The sequence below is a fragment of the Schistocerca cancellata genome, chromosome 3 (genome assembly GCF_023864275.1).
Source record: "Schistocerca cancellata isolate TAMUIC-IGC-003103 chromosome 3, iqSchCanc2.1, whole genome shotgun sequence".
Classification (NCBI taxonomy): Eukaryota; Metazoa; Arthropoda; class Insecta; order Orthoptera; family Acrididae; genus Schistocerca; species Schistocerca cancellata.
The window spans coordinates 292,772,048-292,787,064 of record NC_064628.1 but is presented as its reverse complement, the minus strand read 5'-3'; the positions used below and the strand labels follow the sequence as shown (position 1 = coordinate 292,787,064).

The 15,017-nt window shown below is 37.9% G+C and overlaps 1 protein-coding gene across 1 annotated transcript in view; it reads right to left on the bottom strand.

Moving 5' to 3' along the window:
* The window catches only part of LOC126176277 (partitioning defective 3 homolog), a 286,886-nt gene that overhangs the window by 103,577 nt on the left and 168,292 nt on the right, over positions 1-15,017 (bottom strand). The window contains exons 9-11 of the mRNA XM_049923426.1: positions 11,358-11,549; positions 5,354-5,467; positions 792-894 (exon numbers count right to left, since the gene is read on the bottom strand). Coding sequence (XP_049779383.1) covers positions 792-894; positions 5,354-5,467; positions 11,358-11,549 — 409 coding nt within the window. The remainder of the gene's footprint in view (positions 1-791; positions 895-5,353; positions 5,468-11,357; positions 11,550-15,017) is intronic.

Below are 15,017 nucleotides of genomic sequence, written 5' to 3'. Positions count from 1 at the left end.
TTTCAGGATGGTTAACTCTGAACATTACTTCTCATTTCTTTATTGTAGACACCATGCTGTTTGCTAGTTACTAGTGGCAACAATCAGGAAGTAATTTATGTCACTTGATTTCTATCGATTCAGCTACTCCCATCAACCTCTGCACTGAATGTCTGAGTGCATGAATAATATGCAGTACTTCTGCCATTTAATTATATTGTGGTTTGAAATACAATGAGAGCAATGCATTAGTATCCTCTTAATTGAGTAGTATCTCGTACTAGTAGACTGCAAATGCACAACGTGTCATTTTTGTTGATACTGTGGTAGACGATGTAATTCTGTGCCTAACATTAAGTCTTCCAATGATATACACATCATCAGAAAATGTCTCAAAGCAGTCACAATCTCAAACACGTTAAACAGCTCAGCTTGGTCAGCTTGTTTGACACTAACTGCTGTCAGTTTTTAAAGCCTCTGATGATGTCTCTAGCATTTGACATATGAATACTAAATGTTAGGTAGGCACTGAGGAATGCCTTGGACCATGGTCTAATGGCCATAAAATATATACCAGCAATAACACAAATAGCAGTGGTGGAAGCCTGCATTCTATGATTACTATCTATCGTGGTATTCTCCTCTGCACCCACTCTCCGCAATCTACATCTTATTTTCACATCAAAAGCGGTCTGTACTTGTATGTCACTGTGTTTATTGGAGATTCATTTGTAAACACTCTTATAAAATTCTATGTTTTGAACACACAAAAGCACAATACTATCATTTTAAATAAAAGGGCTATGTCATACCAAGGCCAGCCTTCTCTGTATCATGAACAGGAATATCAAAAGTCAGTATCTCTTTATGCTTCCATGGGAAAATGAGGCCATCATCATTCGCTTTCTCTGGTGGCTGCAAAAAGTGCAAAAAAAATTACTTCTTGAACACTGTAGCAAACATAAAAAAATGTAAGTATCTATACAATACCATTTTAACTAAAATTGACAAATAATTGTTCATGAGCTACTATTTATCAGATTTTTGAGATTTATCTAATTTTATTACAAGTGACTGGAAAAATGTTGGCAAGACCTGTATTTCAGAATAAATCATTTTATGTGAGTTAAGTAAGAATCATTTATTACCAAACTAATAGTTACTTTGAAACATGCTACATGGTGTATTAGATATTTGTTTACACAGTTTGGCAGTTTTAGTTTATGCAAATTGGAAGATCTTGCTAACTTATCTGAGAGTATTTTGTTTACTGCAGTGGTAGTATACCATGGGAAACACACTCCAATGTGGTCATGCAAGAAATTTTAGGTGAGACATTACTGGTGCAGCATAATTCTGGACAGTTATGAATTTAGAGTTATCAGGACTGTTGAACATTTGAGAGGACTGTCACAAAGAACCACACAGCTAATGTGACACCACTGATGTCAAAATTCCCACAGCACCTATAACAATGTGTTCCTGAAGGAAAAAATTAGCGAACTACTACTCAACTTCATTGGCACGAAACAAAATGATGCCAAGATGAAGCAAGATGAATCAATGGTAGTGAAAAGTAAGCTAATGACCCGGTATGTTTTTCAGCCCCAGCATGCATGGTTAACCTAAGTATTGCATGGCAAAATGATGAGTTCGTCATTATGTATCCATTCCATAAAAAAAAATTACAGCCATGTTGAAAGTGGGCCAACTTCATACCAAGTGTTTTTTTCCCCCTATTTCAATAAGCACTTCTCCACAAACACCGATTTCTTATGTGAACTGTTATTTTATTTAATTTCTTTTAATAATATCATAACTGGACACACTAGGACATTAAATAAAAAACAACATAGTTTACACATTGTCAACACTCAATATGAACTAAAGCCCTCACCAAAGATTGACTATGCATGCACTACTGAACAGAAACAGAAAATCTTACAATGTAAGCAATAACATAGACTCAGGTAACAAACATTTTTATACACTACTATTTGCACAACATTTTTTTTTCATCCCATTCCTCTGATTTTTAATTGATATTTTATATCTATTTACACACAACAGGTTGAAATATATGAAGATTAAATAGCCACATGCTTCCTGTAGAGTAGTAACTAATCTCCAAATAGTGTATCTTTCCCGAACTAGAGGAAATTGTTCGTCAGATGTAACAAACTATTTAAGGTTCTTCCCATTATTTACTAGAAATTTATTTCTATGCACAATCTTGCTCAGTGCATTCATACATCCATTCATCCAACAAAGATGATGTGCAAAATAATCACACTAAACCTACTGCCTACAGTGTATTGCTACCTAAAAGAAAGGTTTATTATGATGGTGTGCTTTTGAATTTTCAACCAAATTGATGATTCCATTTTTTGCAGAATGTTTTAATGACCAGACTGGTTGCAATCCAGATTGTGATCACATACAAAAGCACCACTTGCAGCGCCCTAAGGAGATGACTCGGTAAATTGGCAGAACATGTAGGGAACTTCAAAAAGTAGGTTACATATTATTATGGCAGGCCAAGTAATTTGTAATGAATGCTGCACTACACTTCAAAGTGACATAGTTGGGTGACACTATTTTTCAACACAGTCATCAAGTCTCTGTAAACAACTGTCTGAACATTTGAGAAATACTGTGTTAATGCCGTAATTGATGGAAAATCTCTTTCTCCAAAGTCCTTTCAGCTTGCCAAGAAGAAGGAAACCACAAGGTGCAAGATCTGGACTGTATGACAGAGGAGCAGCACCACCCACGTCTGTGCGGCCTTTGTCAAATAGTATGCGCCCTTTCACTTCAGCTGGCCATGACATGGCATCTGATCCATATATTGCCAGAATTTCACAGTGAAAGTGTGCAATTTAGACGTTTTGCCAATAAGAATCTTACTGCCCCATGTACTTCTGCTTCGTAGTATGTTTCCAACTGCTGTGAAATTTCATTCCCACGCTGTGATGCACTGTAGAACACACATTCTCTCTGACAATGCACCACATGTAGCACAATGGTCTTTGCGCAGGGCAACATGTGTAACTTACTTTTTGAAGACTCTACTTCACAAAATTGAAATAATTAACTCTGCTGAACACAAAACACACATCAGTCAACCACAATAAGAAATCACAGTATATATGAGTCTATAAAATACATATTTTAAAATCAGATTTCCAAATGGAAATTGGAAACTACTGATTATCTCCCACAAGTCGAACATATGTAACATTCTTTCTTTTATGTGGATATGAAACTTACGATCATGTTAACTGAAAGAAGGCACATAGTATGACAAAATGCGCCATACATTGTGGTTAGAGGGTGGAAACTCAGATTTCATTGGGGTCTGATGATAAAGAATGCCACTTTGTTGATGACATCTGTTTCTTGGGAATAGAATATAAGGTGTCCATAATTAAAGTTCCAGTTTCAAAATGCTGTATAAAGGCGATCACTGCTCAGAATGATGTCAAATGTGAATAGCATATTATTAATGTAGGGGGAAATGCCATGGGAAAATAGTAATTACCCATAATGGCACTGTACAGAAATGGAGATGGCTACAAATGACAGGTGAAATGGTTCAAATGGCTCTGAGCACTATGGGACTTAACATCTATGGTCATCAATCCCCTAGAACTTAGAACTACTTAAACCTAACTAACCTAAGGACATCACACAACACCCAGTCATCACAAGGCAGAGAAAATCCTTGACCCCGCTGGGAATCGAACCCGGGAACCCGGGCGCAGGAAGCGAGAACACTACTGCACGACCACGAGCTGTGGACAATGACAGGTGAATTGCAATACAATGGCTATAGTTTGAGTTGTACATTACACAACCTGTATCACACCACACTGGATGGGAAAAATCTGTTTTTAGTTGTCCTGGGACAAAAAACCACATAAAAAGCAAAATGACATCAGTTCTGATTGTCATACAACTGGCACAAGACATGTTCAATATGCAGTCCACTGTTTCTGCCCCAAGTTGAAAATAAGAAACAGCATGTTCCACAATGCATTTGAGTGTCTTGGGGGTCACATTCAGAATGTGTTGCACAATGTGTGCTTTCAATTCAGCTATGTTTGTAACTGGAGCACTGAACACAACATCTTTCAGATAAACCCACAGCCAGAAGCCATGCCAGGTTAAGATCAGGTATTTTGGGTAGCTAGTCTGTAGGGAAACTACGGCTGGTAGTTTCTGAAATGACTCTGCAGCAATACCCACACATCCACACAGGGATTGGAATAATGTCGGTGCACAAAAGGCTGTGATGGTACATGTAACAAGACCCATAGGACTCACTTCCTTGAAAAAATACGGCCCTAAAATAAACGATGCCATCACCCTGCACCACATAATCACCTTTGCAGAAAGAAGTGGTAGTGGTTGATGTGTGTGTGTGGATTTCCCATAGCCCATATTCTGCAAGTCTGCATATTGGACATTTTCCCATCCATAGGATGTTCCATGACCATTCACTGTCCACTTCCATGTAAGCAAGAAATTTCAGAGTGGACGTTTGTTTTGCTCGCAAGTCGGTAGGAAGTAAATCCTGAACATGGCTGATTGGGTATGGGTACTAATGCAAGATATTTTGTAGGATTTTATACACCATGCTTGCCGGCATGTTCAACATTCGGGAAATTCCCCATGCACTGCATGTTCTGCATGTTTGCACACCATTGCTCGACCTCCTCTGGAATGTTGAGGCTACATCTTGAACAGGTGTCTGATCAACTGCTCCCCCCCCCCCCCCCCCACACACACACACACACATTCCACTTCAAAAGAACCTATCTATTTGACTTTTGTAATCATTTTCACCAAACCCTTAGCAGACATTGGACCAATGCCTTTTTTCGTACTCTTGAGTGTCTGGAACATCTGCAGGGTTACTGGCGCACAGTCACAGTTCTTGTAAAAGAGGTTTACCAGCAGTGCTTGATCCTTCACAGAGGTAGTTATGCTGGGCATCTCTGATGCAAACTGAGGAACAGCCATGCGCCATACATGTGCTGGTGGTACACAATCTGACACTTACAGCGCCCTCTATTGCTAAAAATAAAACATTATTTCTGAGCAGTGGTTCTCTTACCACAGCATTTTGAAACTAGAACTTTAATTGTGGGCCCCCTGTAGAAGAAGGAAAGAAAGAAACATTACTAAGATATCAAGTTCAGTACTGCTTGATGGGAACACTACTGTGACACAAAATCAATTTACTGAATGTTAATAGCCAGTTCTAGAGTAAGAAAAAGAACTTGTGCCATTTGAAGCATTTTCCATGCCCCTGAAGGTAAAATGTTCAAGCACACTTCAACACTGAGTTTTTGCCACCCACACAACACACCTGCTGGGTGGCTGCTGGGGTTGCTGTTGCCACCACCAGGTCGCACTCCCCGTTGTCCCGCCCTGAGCCTGTCTGCGTCCGCCCTTGCACTGCTGCTGCTGATCGCTCCTCCACCTGCCAGGACCAACACAGTACCATACTGTAAAGCCACCAACCAGCATCACCAAGCATGTACCATTTCCCAGATGATGTGTGGTTTCCACTACTCATATGAACAAAAACAATTTTCAAGTACATTGTTTTTCTTGTGAAAGGATTTCAAACAGGGACAGGCTGTGTGTACAGTTCTGAGGTAAAGATATAAACAAAGTCAATCACATAAAATTTTGCAAGTCTCTGTGTTTTTACCCACCAGTATTTAAATGTGAAACCTACAACACATTTTTCTTAAATATTTCATTACTTAACATTTTTTTATTAAATATACTGATAATATATAATAGCACTAGCATAACCCAGCATCTAATGTTGAAGGAAGGGAAAAAAAAATTTCCAGTGGTCACAAGATATAGCATAAATCATCTTAGGGCCAAATAGGAAATATTATTCCACATTTTAATTACACAAATAATTTTCCCCAGCATGAAAAATGTTTTGTTAAAAAGCAGAATTCAGGTACTAACATCATCAATTTTACTAAAGTGCAAGAATAACAATAAAGATATTGTGTTAAGTGTTACTTTGGACATTTGAGTCTTTTACATTGAACAAAAATTCATTTAAAAGCAAAATTTCAATTAATGCTATTGTCATATGTAATGCATATATCCCCAGCTGTAGAATGTAAGTGTTGCTCTCTTAGCCATCCACAAAACAACACATTTTGAATGGTTACAGGGGAAGGTAACTTCCAACAATGTTATCGATTGGGAAGAATGTGATCCACATTAGGTACAAATAAACTGTAAAACAAATTTATTTTCTATTACCATTAATATACCACCACTGAATGCTACCATATTAATAGCTGTTCGCAAAAATTTCAAAATAAGCTTGTGGTTTAATATCTTTTTTATTGTAGCAATGACAGGTATTTTATCCAAAAAAATCAAGTATGACAAACGAAAAATGGGGGAACAAAACAGACATATATAGCTTTTGTAGCAGAAATTATCCTGCATGTGTGTCAAATGGCATAATTTTTCCTTTTATTTATTACAGAAATGTATTCAAAACAAAATTATGAAAATATGGGTCCTAAACAAACTTTTTGTACCCAGCATTTGGAATTTTGCAAACGCGCAATGTTAGGACTATTAATGATGACTACATCTACATCTCCATCTGCTTACATACTCTGCACACAACACTACAGAGCATGGCAGACTGTATCACATATCATTACTACTTATTTCCTTTCCCATTCCTATCTTTATGATCCTTATGCAGAACGTATGTTGGTGGCAGTACAATCATTCTGCAGTTGGCCTCATATGCTGGTTGTCTAAATTTCTGCAATAGTGTTGCATGAAAAGGGCAACACTGTCTTCCTTCCAAGGACACCCATTCAAGTTCACAAGGCATCTCTGTAATACTTGCAGGCTGATTGAATCTACCATTAACAAATCTAGCAACCAACCTCTGAATTGCTTCAGTGTCTTCCTTTAAGCTGAACAGGTGGGGTTGCCAAACACACTAACAGTACTCAAGAATGTATTGCACAAGCATTCTATACACCATCTCCTTTATGGATGAGCCACACTTTCCCAAAATTTTCCCAATGAAACTGCCTTCCTTATACTAACCTGATGTGCTCATTCCATCTTATACTGCTTTGCAGTGTGATGCCCAAATATTTAATTGATGCGACTGTGTCAAGCACCACACTAATAATGCTATATTCAAATGTTATGATTGTTTTTCCTCCTCATCTGCAGTAACTTACATTTTTCTACATTTATAGCAAGCTGCCATTCATCACACGAACAAGAAATTCTGTCTTAAGTCATCTCGTATCCTCTCACAGTCACTCAACACCACCACCTTCCTGTACACCACAACATTGTCAGCAAACAGCTGTAAACTGCTGCTCCCCTGTCTGCCAGATCATTATCCTGATGATATCCTTGTCTCTAATGAATACTCATATTCATATACTGGGTTTTATTACTTAGAAAGTCTTCCAGCCCTTCACGTACTTGGGAACCAAATGGACCTTCAACAACAGTCAACCGTGTGGCACTGTGTCAAATACCTTCCGGATGTCTAGGAATACAGAATCTGCCTGTTGCCACCCATCCAAGGTTTGTGGGATGTCATGTAATAAAAGGGTAAGCTGAGTTTCACATGAACAATGCTTTCTAAATCTGTGTTTATTTATGGACAGAAGCTTTTTTATCTCAAGGAAATTTATTGTATTCCAACTCAGTATGTGTTCAAGAATTCTGCAGCAAACCAAGTTTAAGATATTGGTCTGTAATTTTGCAGGTCAGTTCATTTACCCTTCTTTCATACGGAAGCCACCTGGGCTTTTTTCAGCTGTTTGGGACTTTTCACTGGGTGAGAGATTCACAATAAATACTTGCTAAGTATGCTTTCTACATAAAGGGCGAATTCCACAGAGGACTCTCTGGAAAACCGAAATGGCATTCCATCTTGAGCTGGTGACTTATTTGTTTTGGACTCTTTCAGTTGCTTCTCTATTGCAGGGATGCGTATTACTATGCCCTGTATGACAGTCGAATAATGGTTTGTTTGTATGATCCTTTTAGGGGAATGGTTTCTTAACTGTCAAATTTAAAACTTCAGCTTTCCTTTTGCTGTCTTTTATTGCCACCCCAGATTGGTTGACAAAAGACAAGATAGAAGCCTTCAGTCTGTTAATGATTTTATGTATGACCAGAATTTTCTCAGTTTATTGGCAAGATCTTTCACTAAGGTATGACAGTGGAAGTAGCTGCATGCTTACAGATGCATGAATTTCTACTAACTTTTGCCTGTCTGCATTTACGCATTTTAACTGAGAGTGCAACAATCTCTGTTTCGTCACCATTCGTGAATTTGATTATTAAGCCACAGAGTGTCTTTTCCATCTTTAATCCACTTAACTTGGCATATAAATCTCAAGAGCACAATTTACAATCAGTTTTAGCTTTGCTTATGTTTCATCTGTGTCTGTCATATTGGAACTAAATGATGTCCATTCACTGTTCAAGTGGGACGCTAAGAACTGCTTATCTGCTTTTTCTACTGAATTCTCTATCCTAGCCTTCTTGATGGACTTATTTACTTTAGTCACCATCATTGCTATGATTCTCTCATGATCACAAATCCCTGCATATAATGACACTGTCAATAAGGTCAGGCCTGTTTGCAGCTAAAAGGTCTAAATATTTCAGTTGTGTAGATTTTCTAAGTACTTCACAAGACTGACTGACTGTTACAAATGCTGTCCCAGTCTACATTCACTAGATTAAAGTCATTGCATGCATCACTAAATACTTCTGGGCTTTCTACTTCGGGATTCAGTGAGCTCTTAGTTCCAAGAATAATTTGAAAGTGGCAACTCTTCTGGAGAACAGTAAACTCTGGAACTTTGTTACAAATGCTTTGGCAATTTACTGTTAAAATTTCAGTAGCTGAAGTGCCTTTACTTTGTACGTGATCTGATTAGGCTATCTACATTTCAACAGGCAAGCAATCAGGTGACCTCAAACTACCACATAACTAAAAACACCACATGTGTACTCCGTGAGTACACTGCTACCCCAGTAGTGCTTCCTTTGCTTAGTGCACCCTGACCTATGAAGAAGAGTCCCGCAACTCTCCACCCGATAAGGCAGGTCCACAAATCTGCACCCATGATTGTCACAGATCAACAGAGCCTCTGAGACCTTCCAATTGGCTTTAAACCGAAGGACCCCAGATGACTCTGGGTATGATGCTGCAAATTATGAACTCTGCTTGTATCCTGTGAGCAAGCTAGCAGTCTTCACCATTTCCACCACCTGCCTGTAGGTACTGAGGATGAGTGACAGCTTACAGACTATTGCACCCTTTACCCTCAATAGCTGGAGGCAGGGCCATGTCCACATCTCCCCTCCCCCCCCCCCCCCCTCCCTCCCCCAAAGCAGACACACTGAATGCACATTTGCATGACAAAGGAACTTTGCCAATGTACCCAGGAGTATCATATCCATCATTGCAACAAATCAAGACCTACAAAAAATTAGTATATGACAGTTTTAAAGAAATAATTACACAGTTGGCCTAAAGGAATTACTTCACAACAACATATTTAAAGCAACTGTGTGACAAAATCTGCACTATTGTGATTTTTAAGGGTACACTCTATGAGATGGAACAAAATTGAAGTACTGGACCCATGGAAACTGTTGTTTGGACAAGAATTCCCTGTAGTACCACTGATTGAAATTTTTCATTAATTATCTACTTGAGAATAAACTGAAGAAATAGTCGAAACTCCACTTTTTGTGTTTCACCTTTTGTCTAAGATTGTGAGTCAATGATAAAAATGACTGCAGCCTCTCTCATGATGGCCAAGAGGATATTTGAAGAACATATATACATGTTTCTCAGTGTAGTTTATTTATTTCTTTCATCATTCCTGTCCTCCCACGGAATATTGCTCTTCTGTCAGACCAAAAGCAAGTAGACAACATGCCATAATAAAATAATAAGCAATATACCTATGCCTAGCAAGCATTCTTCCAATAATTTACAACACAACAGGTATCAAGCAGACTGGCTATAGTGAACTGCAGAAGCTACATTAGAAAGAGTTATATAGTACTGGCAAGAGAAAAAGACAGTATGAAAAGCAAAAGTTATTTTTTCATGCACAGGTAACTATGATGTAATACCACACTAAGAATATACTAAGTTTGTGTAATTAAAGAACAATGACACAAATAAAGGAAAACCAATGTCTCTTGGCTACGATTAAGTAAACAAAGCTCTATAGGTTGACAGTCTTACTTTCCTCACAGGCTACATCTTTCCCAACAACTACTTGTATATATTGTTAAGCAGTGTATGTGCTTAGCATATATAACATGCAGAATCAATGCCTGATTTTTACAGTGCAGTGCAGAGAGAAATAGTGTGTGTGTGTGTGTGTGTGTGTGTGTGTGTGTGTGTGTGTGTGTGTGTGTGTGTGGTGTTTTCCAGACTGCCCACTACATCAACAAATATGCCCACTTTTAAATACAGTAACTTATATTAGACTAATGCCTAGTGTGGAGAACAATATTAGTTTTCGCGAGAGAACTCATTTTCCAAATGGAGTTATGTTTTATTCAGGACAAAATTATTTGAAATAAAGTGTTTTTTTTTTTTTCAGATAAAAAACAGCCTCAAGCAGGAAAGGCTTCCTTCAAGAAATTTAATGGTGCTGTAGACTTAAGTGTAAGAAAGACTTCTTACGTACTTTTCAATTGTACAAATAGAAGTAAGAGTAGTGGCAATGGGACCATTTGTAGAAGTAATCATTTCCTTAATAAAATGTATCCCATAAAAATCTTTAAGAACTAATACACCACAATTTGCTGAATTAGTCTGGTAAATATTTCACTGATTTTTAGATATGAAATACTGCGACTAGTGGAGTGTCAAACATACCTAAAATTGTTTTGAATAACTTCTATATCATTGCGTATCTGTTAGAATGTCTGATATGTAACACAGAAATGAAACTACTTTCTGAAAACTCCAGATGTGTGGCAATCTGTGCACAAATGAAATCACGTACATGCTCACAACATAATTTTTCAAAGTCACTGTAGATAATATAGTAAAGGTCTCAAGAGAGAAAGTAATAGTACTTCAAATGGGATAACAAAGCTGTGTAATGAATTAAGCTTATAGCAGCTGTTTCTAGAGGATTACTAACATATGTAATGTCATTACAGTATTATGTCATTATCATTCCTTCGCACTGTGACAAAAGCTCTTTTTTACAGTCATTATAGTAAGAATTTAGTTCCGAGTGCTGGAGCATTATCTATTCCTGTTATGAAATTCTCCCAGCGAATATAGTACGTACAATCTGACGTGGGAGAGCAGGGCTGGGAGCCGCATCCTCTTGGCGTGAGACGACAATGCGGACCTTACTGCCAGGAGCAGCATCACGCAGTACAGCGACTGCCTCTGCCTGCGTCTTCCCTGTCATTTCAACACCATTCACTTCCAGTAGGCGGTCACCTGGGCGCAAGCGACCATCCTCCACAGCAGCACCCTGCCATACACACCATCAAAATCAAATAAAGTGCTCACACCATAATTGTTCTGTGGATTTGATGCCATGTACTATGCAAGGTTTCAACACACATCAGTTCTCTACTGTGTGGGACTCATTTTTCTAATGTTAGTTACAAGCAAAGAGGTAATCAGAAAAGATGATTGGTGCAGTTAAAAAAATTTGCACCCATTCTATGCCACTGAATAAATTGTTAAGTTCAGCATTAACTGTTGTAGTGTATAATAGCACAGTTTATCCTTGGAGTCAATGAAGTATTTCTGCATTATTAAAACTAACAACAGCATTCTGTACGTCCCTTAAACAGTTCTTCAATTTCTCTCTCTCTGTAATTATGCCTCAGGCCATTCCTATTTCAAATCTTTCCACTTTTAAAGTAAATCAACAAACTTGCTAGCTGAATTTTTCTACTAGTCGCCTATACATTGAATCATCTGTGTCTATTCAGCAGAGACACACACCCCCCACCACCACCATTTTTACCAAACCCTTCTACTCTGGAACTATGCACACATGTAAGTTCACACCGAGTTATAAATGAGAGAATACCACATATAACTAGATTAATCACTTAATTTCTCAGAAACATAAGAATGGAGACTGCTGCCCACATGACACACAAATCACCAGGCTTCATTGCATTTAATGCTATGATTTTGAGATTCTTTCAGTTCAACAAATTTTGTCTGTGTCAGTGTTATAATCATCTGCCTTTACTGCTTGTGTGTGTTTCCAAACATAACTATGACACAGTCAGACTTTCCTGTTGCGAAACCTATAACTTTTTATGACTGACCACTTATTTTTAAATTATATGGAAAGAGTTCAAGAAATCTCTTCAACTATGTGCTGTGAAATATTACTACTACTTACTGGTGCACAATGAATATCTTATCTATAAATGTGCAAATAAATCTATTAGCTAAACTAAACATGCAAGCATCAGAGATTCCACTGGAGAAATTGTTCCAGCCCCACAACTTCAAACAAGTTTTGCATAAGAACAAAAATTATGTTATGACAAAAAGAAAAACATTAAAAGCTATTTATTTGATTACGGCTTTAAGATGTACAGATTGTCATAATAATATAATGATTTCCATAACAATTCAGTCATCATATACAGGCATTATTAGTAACTCTACAATGGAAATTTGTAGCAAAAATCAATCCTGTTGCTCAGTCTGAGCATGAGCAATTCATGAAATCTCTCATTCACTGGCCCCCTTTCATGTTGGACACTTTTACTTTTTACAGTTTGCAGCACATCACTGTAACTCTGTTTCCTTCCCAACACAAAAACTTATCCCTGCCCACCTCTATTTATTTCCTTTGGAACATTAATCTTAAGTTCTATTCAATACATTTGATGTTTTCTCAAGTTTCTGCCCATTACACCTTTGCTATTTATGACTAAGTAACAACAATTTTTTCCACAGAATTAAATGTGTTTCATAGCAGTATTGTTATAAAATGAACAACGAACAAACACACTGTGTCCCAAGAGTAAGGGTCAATATTCAGGGATATGACAGGAATATTTATTTGAAGCAATAAACATCATACAGACATACGCCCTATCCCAAATGGGTTCTGAGATAGAACACATTTAATGTACATTGTTATTTACAAAGCATCAACTGAAAAATACATACTTTTAACATATTCACTTCACACTTCAGTAGCTTTAAAGTTCACAACAAATGTTTATACATCCCACCATCAACTTCAGTGCATTTGTGCACTCTTGGATAATATGTTGTATTGCTTGTCTGAGTGCCTTTACGCACTCCCTAATGAGAGCAGCAGCATCCTTGAAGCAATCAAGCAGTTCATCTTATGTAATCATTTTTTTGTCCAACTTGAGACTTCATACGACCCGAGAAACAAAACTCTAATTATATAAGGTCTGGCAATCTTGGTGGCCAGTTAACCGGCACTACCAGGACAATCTAGAGATTAGGGTAAACGCAGTTGAGATGTTCCCTCACTATGGTACAATGTGACAGGGGCTCTGTCATGCTGTAATACACTGCAGACCATACAACAAAAGGAACATCCTCAGTGTGTTCAACAAACAAATTTTCCAGAAAATCCAAGTAATTGTGTCCCATCATTTACTCTTATAAAATGACTGTCCCTATCGAAATGTTACCAATCATGCTGCTCCCAGCACTGATCGAAAACACCTATCAATGATTATTATATGTGTTGTTGTTTCCATTCCTGTAAATGTGGCTTCAGCAATGAACAGTATTAATGGCAGCACATGACTGTCATTTGATGGGGGGCAAAATTCAAGTAGTGTAACATTGTCGTCAATGTAAAGATGTCAACATGTTTCATATGAAATGGATAAAATGTTCAGCAGAAAAATTGGAACTTGGAAGAAAACCAGTTTCACACAGTGTGCTGAAAACTCCAGTAAACACACTAGGATTAGGGGTTTGATGTGTCTGAAAGCACTGATGGTAGTCTTCAACAGCAGAATGGGGCACAACCACTGCAGAAGCTGTAAACATACACCATCTCTGCATGATCTTCAAATTGTAAATGTGTGGCATATAAAAATGCAACCAACTGATATTTATCTCTGATACACTCTCAAACCTTTGCACATCACCTGCAACACGCCATGGACAGCTGCAAGTTTAATGGGCTAGTTCATGGCAGAAAGACATCCCAAGCAAAGGAATTGAAAACAAAGAGGAAGGTTGGGCCAGAATAAAATGTCAAAGAAACTAGGTGGGTAAGACATCGGTGCGTACCATTAGCCCAAAATTAAATGTACTTTAAATGTGTTCTATCTCTGAAACCATTCAGAATAGGACATTCATAAACATGAACCTTTTTGCTCCACTTGAGCATTACTGTATTACTGTCATAACACACACACACACACACACACACACACACACACACACACACACACACACACAGAGAGAGAGAGAGAGAGAGAGAGAGAGAGAGAGAGAGAGAGATGGGTCATCAAAATCTCCTTATCACAAAGGACACACAAGCTTAAAAATATAAAAGTAATAATAAACACATATTAAGGATGACAGTTAAAAGGGTATGGGATATGTACCAAATCATTAGTGATGAGGCAGAGGCATGTAAAACAAGGTGTTGAAAAACATATGGAAAATAGTGAATTTTTGGGACGTGTATGAGAAGAATGCAAAAAAGAGAAAAGGACAATCATTATGAGAAGCAAAACTTTTGCATTGATTTTTTTTCACATTCAGATAGAATATTGAAGGAAAAAGAATAGTGACACATGTAAATGAGCCCATATCGAGGACTCTGAGCAATGCCTAAGATACAGAACAATGTAGTGTATGAACATCATCATCATCATCATCATCATCATCATCATCAACAACAACAACAACAAGTACCACCACCACCACCACCACCACCACCACCACCACCACCACCACAAGT